The sequence below is a fragment of the Papio anubis genome, chromosome 1 (assembly GCF_008728515.1).
Source record: "Papio anubis isolate 15944 chromosome 1, Panubis1.0, whole genome shotgun sequence".
Taxonomy (NCBI): Eukaryota; Metazoa; Chordata; class Mammalia; order Primates; family Cercopithecidae; genus Papio; species Papio anubis.
In genome coordinates this window covers 41,187,555-41,195,219 of record NC_044976.1, presented here as the reverse complement: position 1 = coordinate 41,195,219, position 7,665 = coordinate 41,187,555, and the positions used below count along the sequence as shown (strand labels likewise).

General features: G+C 46.7%; 1 protein-coding gene across 14 annotated transcripts; it reads right to left on the bottom strand.

Moving 5' to 3' along the window:
* Positions 1 to 1,691: 1,691 nt before the first annotated feature.
* On the bottom strand, positions 1,692 to 7,613 carry ZNF691 (zinc finger protein 691). 14 transcript variants are annotated; one of them, XM_017960570.3, is made up of 4 exons: positions 7,534 to 7,613; positions 4,759 to 4,881; positions 4,433 to 4,610; positions 1,692 to 3,228 (listed from the first exon to the last, which is right to left on the bottom strand). In XM_017960570.3, the coding sequence occupies exons 3-4, from the start codon at positions 4,514 to 4,516 to the stop codon at positions 2,365 to 2,367; spliced, it is 948 nt and encodes a 315-aa protein (XP_017816059.1). In that variant the 5' UTR covers positions 4,517 to 4,610; positions 4,759 to 4,881; positions 7,534 to 7,613; the 3' UTR covers positions 1,692 to 2,364. The 14 variants fall into 14 exon arrangements, with proteins under 14 accessions (XP_017816059.1, XP_021795947.1, XP_017816063.1 ...); XM_021940255.2 differs by adding an exon at positions 3,435 to 3,519 and having other exon boundaries at positions 4,433 to 4,881; positions 7,534 to 7,603; XM_017960574.2 differs by having other exon boundaries at positions 7,341 to 7,568.
* Between the last annotated feature and the right edge of the window lie 52 nt (positions 7,614 to 7,665).

Sequence of the window (7,665 nt, the reverse complement as noted above, 5' to 3'; positions counted from 1 at the left end):
ATCAGACATACCTGAATTAAGTCCAACTCTGCCAATAGGTCTGGTCATTTAACCTCACAGAATTTTCTTGCCTTGAACATGGGGACATTACTACCTTAAAGGATAGTATGAAGATTAGAGATAAGAGGTGTACAATAATTGGCACTTAGTAGGGTTTAGAAGATAGTGATCTTTATTATTAGGGTGTGTGCCAACTCACACACGTTTGGGTGACTATATGTTTAAAATATATTGTGTGGAGATTTTCAAGGAATCGGGAAACGTGTATGAAATAAAAGTGCTTGGTAAACAATAAAGTATCCTATAAATATAAAGGAATCATTTGGGAAGTCTTTTGTAGTTGGACAAAATAGAGGACTTGAATTTGGGCAGCAGTTCAGGTCCTACACTCTGCATTTACTTGCTCTGTAACCTTGGGCAAGTCACTTTCTCCATCAGCCTAGTTCTACATATGGCAAATGCAGGTCATTGTTAGTTGCTGTGAGAATTCAATGAGTGTAAAGTTCCTAGCACATCTCTTCCTGGTGAACGACAGGGTCCCCATGTTAGGCAAGGTTATGGGTGATGTCATTTCCAAGCCTGGTGCCAGAATCACACTCTGCCAACTGGCTACAAATGAAGAGGGCCCCTCACTGTGGAAGAGTAGGGCCCCAAATTCACAAGAGAGGTAGACAGAGGTCTTTTGTATTTGTTAGAGGAAGGGTTCTTTTGTATTTGTTAGAGGAAAACTGGGTGAACACTAAACTTCGATGTAGAAAACACTGAAATCTGCCATGTAGAGCCAGGCCTAAACCAGGAGGACAGGAAACCAGACACAATCCGTGCTAAGCTGTTTCAGCCTTGGGGACTAAACTATTGCTACTAAAAGCAAAGACTCTCATTATGGGTTTTAAGATTTCTCTCACCTTATCCCACCCTTCACCCCCTACTCCCTGTCACTGCCATTCTTCCTACGCACAGAGTAAGTGCTCAATCAATAACATTGAGGGCCAGGTGTGGTGGTGTGCACCTGCAGTCCCAGCTACTCGGGACACTGAGGTGGGAGGATCACTTGAGCCCAGGAGATCAAGGCTGCAGTGAGCTGTCATCACACCACTGCACTCCAGCCCAGGCGACAGAGCAAGATCCTGTCTCAAGATAAAATAAAGTTGACCTCAAAATAAAGTTGAAAAGGTTCTCATGTTTGGTACTGACTTGCCACAGAGCAAATGGTCCAAGGCCATATTAAGAGGCCACACTGGCTCCTACCTCCAGGCAAGTCTCCTAAGTGGCTCCTCCTTCAGAAGCTAAAAGGTAAATCTGGTGAAAAGAGCAACAGCTGGCAGTCAGGGAGGCCCAAGTTTGAACTCTGCTCCACAACATACTTGCTGTTATGACTTCACAGCAAGTGACTTTATCTTTACTCACTTCCATGTCCTCTTCTTATTCCTTTGAGGGTTGCTGTAACAACTACATGAGATAAAGAATGTAAATGTGACTGATGGAAACAATTGCATGTAGTGGATGCTCAATTAATGTTAGTTCCTTTCCTTTCCCCCTTCTCTTCAAAGGCCCCAGAAACTCAGTCGGCTTTCTTTTGCTTTCCAGAGCATCTACCCATCTGTCTTTCTTAGAATTCAACTCCCTTGCAGAGTGGGTTCAGTGGGACAATCTCCCCAGCTCCCCACTTCCCCAAATAAGTACACGGGTCCTTTTCATTGAAGGGTTTTACTGCTAATCACTCTGGGGAAAACAGAGGCAGGTTGGGGAGGTTGGGGGAGGGATAACAAGTAACAAACATTGGGGAGTGTGAAGGTCCCTGGGTCATGGCTCCCTGAGGGTTTCCCTTTCATTTCTAAGGCAGGACCTCAGATCTCTTCTCCAGACCAAGGAGGCCCCTTCCATTGAGAAGGTCACTCCTCCCAGCCCAGAGATCTAGAAGCAAAGTTGGGGCACAATAGGTGGGAACTAGCAGGACACTGCAGTGCACTCCTACCTAAGCAAGTTCACAGACAATTTGGAGAACCTTCAGATAGTGACACCCATCTCATAGGTACTTCCTCAAAGGCCAGGGGACTGCTGCCTTAATGACACGAGCATGTTCTGAGCCTACCCTATTTCTCTTTCACCCCAAGAAAGTGAAGCCAAGACTGGGTCCTCTGACTTTTCAGCACGAGAAATTGGCCCGGAAAGAGGCAAGGGTTTTTACTCCAGAGTCCCTTATCAGGACTTCCTGAGATCCTGACTTCAGAGGCAATACAAAACCATTCTCCAAAGTGGGATGAAGGGCTTGAGGTCAAGGTAGCAGCAGCAGATGCTCAAGATCTTCCTCCAATAGGTTGGGGTCTCTCGCTCTCTCTCCTTCACTCTAAATGGGGCTCTCCTTCAGCTGGAATCTTTCCCAGCCTGCTCGCCCAAGTGAGTTTTCTGGTGGCGGATGAGGTTGGAGCTCCGGGAGAAGTGTTTCCCGCACACAGTACACCGGTAGGGCTTCTCCCCTCTGTGGGTCCTCTGGTGAGCTCCAAAGTTGGAGATATCGCTGAAGGTCCGCCCGCACTCAGTGCACTCATAAGGTCTCTCACCTGTGTGGGTGCGGTGATGCACGCCAAAGCTGGAGCTGTTGCTGAAGCTCTTCCCACACTCACAGCAGATGTAGGGCGCTGGCTCCAGGTGGGTCCGGTGATGCACAGCTAGTGTGGCGCTCTGGCTGAAGCTCTTGCCACAGATGTCACAGCGGTATGGCCGCTTGCCTAGGTGATCTTGCTGGTGTGTGGTGAGGTCTGAGCGCCGCCGAAAGCTCTCCTGACACTTGGGGCATTTGTAGTGTTTCTCTTCCAGGTGGATCCGCTCGTGCCGGATGCGGTTGGAGCTTCTCGAGAAGCTCTTGCCACATTCAGAACACTTGTAAGGCTTCTCACCAGTGTGGATCCGCTGGTGTGTTCTCAGGTTGGAGGTATTATTGAAGGTTTTGCCACACTGGGCACATATAAAGGGTTTCTCATCTGCCTCATGCCTTGGATGAGCAATGGGATCCCCTGGCTCTCGAGCCGGGACAGTGACTTTCTGCCATGGTTTTTTTGGATGAGTTTCTTGCAGTTCATCCGACAGGCTCTCTTGCCCATGCTCCTTCTCCCCAGGTGGGATCCAAGAACCCTCTGAGTCATCCACTCTCCAAGGCTTACCCCCTTCCCCTTCCTCAGGCAGGTGTGGTTCTGGACTCTGCTCCTTCTCACTGCCCATCTCTGAACCCTGAGAATGAACACAAATGGCCAACACCTTTATTCTTTGGGTTGGGCCAGATCATAGGATATCTTTTGTTCAGTTTGAAGGGTACACACCTTCCCCATGGGACCATCCACTAGAAATAACTTCAATCAACTGGAATACTTGGATAGAACACCTTTACTTGCTACCTTTTAAGTGACAAACTTTCAGAGATATTTAAAGCTACCCACCAGAGCAAAAAGAAGGCACCGGCTTTGTCCACCACCACCAGATGATATTTGTGCCATTTGAATAATGTCACTCTTCTTGATACCACTAAGCAACGACAATCCAGACTATAATTCATGGGCAAGTAAAAGAGCTTTCATTTTGGGATAAGTGCAATTTTTCTGCCTAACTGTAAGTTAACTGTAACTCTTTTTATGTTTAATCCTTTTTGAAAAGCCTTCCTTACAAGTATCCATCTATTTGCCAGATTTCAAAATGAACAAAACAAAACCTCTAAATCTTGAGGCTCTCCTAGGTGACAAGGCCCAGCTTTGCCTTTTCTTGAGATTTCTGCCACTGTACCCCTCTCCAGACCACAGCAGAATCTAGCAAGTAAACATCTGGGTTAATACCTGGGACCTCCAGGACCTACTGTGGGGCCTGGGCTGTGTTTCTTCTGATCAGTCAGTGCCCTCCACTACATTCTCAAACACCACACAAAGCCCCACCCACTGCCCCCCCCCACCCGCACACGCATGCATGCACACAAGCAACCAGAATCACACATACACACTCACACCATACACAAAGCCACATTCTCAAGTGACACAGTCATACTCACATACCAGACACACTCACATTCTCATACCACACACAACAGCCACACAACTACACACCACACACCTACACACCACACACAACCATACATTATCACACCACACACATACACACTACACACACATTTAGCCACATGCCACAGCCACATAGTTACATATATGTCTACACACATATACCCACACACCACACACAAGCACACACTCACATACCAAGTACACACAAAGATAAACACAGACACAGACACACAAACCACACTCCCCACACTCCACCCCAAAACTAAACACATAAGAGTGCCCAGTACAGGCCTTGATTTGTGCAAACATCAGTAAATGTGTGCTAAGCCTCACAGACTCCTTTAGGTTCCTACAGCCAAGGACAGGGAAAGAGTTGGGGTGAAAAGTACCTCTGATGAGAGTGATAGCATTTCCTCCAGGCCTTGAAGACATAACGACATTTCAGCAGAGTGGGCTGGTGAACAGAGTGACATGAACAAAGGGATGAGGGAGGGAAGCACAAACTATCATAGGACACTGATGATAGAAAATGAAAGACTGATAATTCCTTCAAGTCTGCAAGTATTTCTGGAAAAAAACACAGAATGAAGAAAGAGGTACTGACTACATTTAGGGCTGGATTACAACTGTGACGCATACTAACTTTACTACTCTCTGCAAATTATTCAACCACTCTGAGCTTAAACTCCCTCATCACTAAAATTGTGATACCTACCCACACTACAAGACTTTGTATTAGAAAAAAATGCCTGTAATACTCAGCAGAGTGTGTGACACATGCTGTCAATCAGCAAATAGCAGCTGCTGTTACAACTGTTGAAGACATTATATCCAGGCCCTGTGAAGAACACAAGAAAAAGATCTTTTAAACGATCTCATTAAGAAAAAACTTTTAACTTAAAAATAGCATAAAACTGTATATAACCTTCTAAAATGTGAAATACAGACAGACCCTCAACTCTTTAAGAACCAGAGATTGACAAGCTTTTTCTGTAAAGGGCCAGATAATATTTAGTAAATATTTATGGCCATGGGATATCTGCTGCAACTATTCAATTCTGCCACTGTATCATGAATCATTAAAGCAGCCATAGATAAGACATAAAGGAGTAAGTGTGGCTGTGTTCCAATAAAACTTTCTTTAAAACAGGAAGTGAGCTGTAATTTACCAATCCCTGTTAGTGTTCCTTGAAGAATTTAGATAATAAATATGAAAAATAATTGACTTGCTTTACTTCCAAAAACGCAAGTAAACATGAGAAACTATTCCGTGATACTTAGACACTGTTTCCTGACCATCCTTTAAAAAATTTAAGTCACTCCCACACTCCCAGTCCCCCTGCCCCATAGCATATCTTACCTTCTGACATTTTCTTTATGTCAATTATTTATTGTCTGCTTCCCTAAAACATAAGTTCCATGAGAGCTGATGTCTTTGTGTTTTTTTGGGGTTTTTTTTTTTTTTTTTTTTCAATTTACCAATGTAACCAAAACTCCTAGAGTAGTGGCAGCCATACACAGTAGATCCTTCATAAGTATTTGTTGAATGAGCTGAATAAAACACCAGCTCTGTCTTCAGAACCCAGTTCATGGTTACTTGTGTCTATTCTCACCCACTTTTCCTCAGCAATCTCCTGATTCCTGCCTTTCTCCTTTATGCACTTACAGAATCTTGTGCTTGCCTTATAGTGGTTTGCAATTACCTACTTACATGTCTGTTTCTACTAGCAGTTTATAAGCAACTTGAGGAAAGGGACTGGGTCATATTAGTAATCTCCTTCTGCAGCATAAAGCTGGGTGCTCAAATGTCTTTGAATGTATAAGTGACAGAATGTGATCTTAATTTACGCCACCATCCCATCCCCCACCCCCTGCCCTGCTCCCATCTGACCCACGGCTACAGTATCTCTATGCTATGAGCTATTTGGCCTCCATTCCAAAATTGCTGTTCTGAGAACCTATAATTTACCAAGCTCCAGCTCTACCCAGGGCTGGATGCTAGGTCAATGTAAGAGCAAAAGGATTTAGGATTATGATTACCACTCACAGTTTGTGATACAGTGTAGTGACACAGACCATGAACTGCAGAAATTGTCTTACAATGCAGAAGGTTAAGTTCAGGGGACAGGGGCAGGAACTGGGCCTTAGGCACCTTTGTACCCACTCCTCAGTGTCTAACACAGCACTGGCACATTATTAACATTTTTCAAAGCTCATATCAAGTGCTAAGCTGTGAACTAAGCACCATACATGAATCATCTAATTTCACTTCACATCATCCTTATTTTAGAGATGAGAAAGCTGAGGCTCAGAGAAATTAAGTACCTTGACCAAGGGCCCACAGCAAGTAAGTGGCAGAACTGGGGCCTATGCCCATCACTTCAAAGCCAGTGCTTTTAACCATTATACCAGTACTGAAGGAGAAAAGGAGAGAAGACGGGAAGGAAGGAAATAAATAAAAACAGTACCGCTGAAGTTCACATGACACAGGTGTATCTCCCTGATGAGATCAGGGTTGAGCAGTTTCATGGAAGAGTAGGTATTTGATCTAAGACTTGCAGGATGGGTAAGACTGGGACGCGCAGAGATAGAAAGCCAATTACCTACTGAGACGAGAATGAAGCTGAAGTACAGAGGCACTTTCACATCACACTGCAGAGATTTTGGGGGAAAAGAGGTCTATTGGGCTTTGTCTTCCTGGGGGCTCAGCTGCACAGGGAGAAGCATAGGTGGAAGGGGCTGAGAAGTGGAGAAGGGGCCAGGTCTAAGAAGTTAAGAGCCAAGAAGATGGGGCTAGTGATCACAGATGATGACGGTGAAGGGGCTAGGTTAAAGGGAAGGGGCTAAGCCATAGTGCGGTATGGAGGGCCAAAGTTACAGGTCTTTGGGGCCAAGGCAAGGGCTGCGGGGAGGAAGGGGAGAGAGGAGTTGTGAAAGACCAAGGGCAAAGTGTTGACGAACAGGGTAATTGTACAGGGAAGCTAGATAACGGGTCAAAGATAGAGGAGGACCAAGGAAGCCAGAGGGTAGCAGGAGCTGGTCAGGGAAGAGGGAGCAAAGACTGCCAGAAGTGTCATAGGGCCAGGGCCCAAGAGGCTGGGTTGTGTGTTGTGGGGCGGGGAGAAGCCAATGGCGGAGGCCCAAGGGGACAAGGGCTGGTTTCAGAGATTGCCGGCGGGCTTGGGGCCGGAGGGGTGGGAGAGGAGGAAGGGCTGATCCTAAACGTATGGTCAGTGGCAAGAGTGCCGTATACTCAAACCCAACAGAAGGGCCGGGGAATAGGGTGGGGACAGCCACCTGGCTGCGTCGTCCGGGGACCAGGGCCGAGGGTCGGGGCGGAGGGACCACAAGGCCCCTTGGCTTCCCACTCGGTCCAGGGAGCAAAGCAGCAGCCTCCAACTCCTCGGTGAGAGTGAAGTGGCCGTGTACAGAGTTCCCCGCGAAGTCGTGTCCGCTTCCCCCCGCGACCTCGGGCCCAACCCGGACCCACCTCACTCCCGCTGCTCGGTCAGCGACAGCACCGCCTCCGTAGGCAAGGGAAGGCGCTGGGGCCGGAGCCGGAACCCAGGAAGGATCCTCCCTACTACTCCAGGATTGGTTTCTTAAGATAATCCTTTATTTC

Bases quoted from the DNA above. Each gene is read 5' to 3' on its own strand.
- ZNF691 (XM_021940255.2), bottom strand. From the start codon at position 4,680: ATGCGTCACAGTTGTAATCCAGCCCTAAATGTAGTCAGTACCTCTTTC. The intron at 3,520-4,432 runs GTACTTTTCACC...GTCGTTGCTTAG, and splicing joins TGCTATCACTCTCATCAGAG to TGGTATCAAGAAGAGTGACA. The intron at 3,229-3,434 runs GTGGGTAGCTTT...GTTCATTCTCAG, and splicing joins GGTGCCTTCTTTTTGCTCTG to GGTTCAGAGATGGGCAGTGA.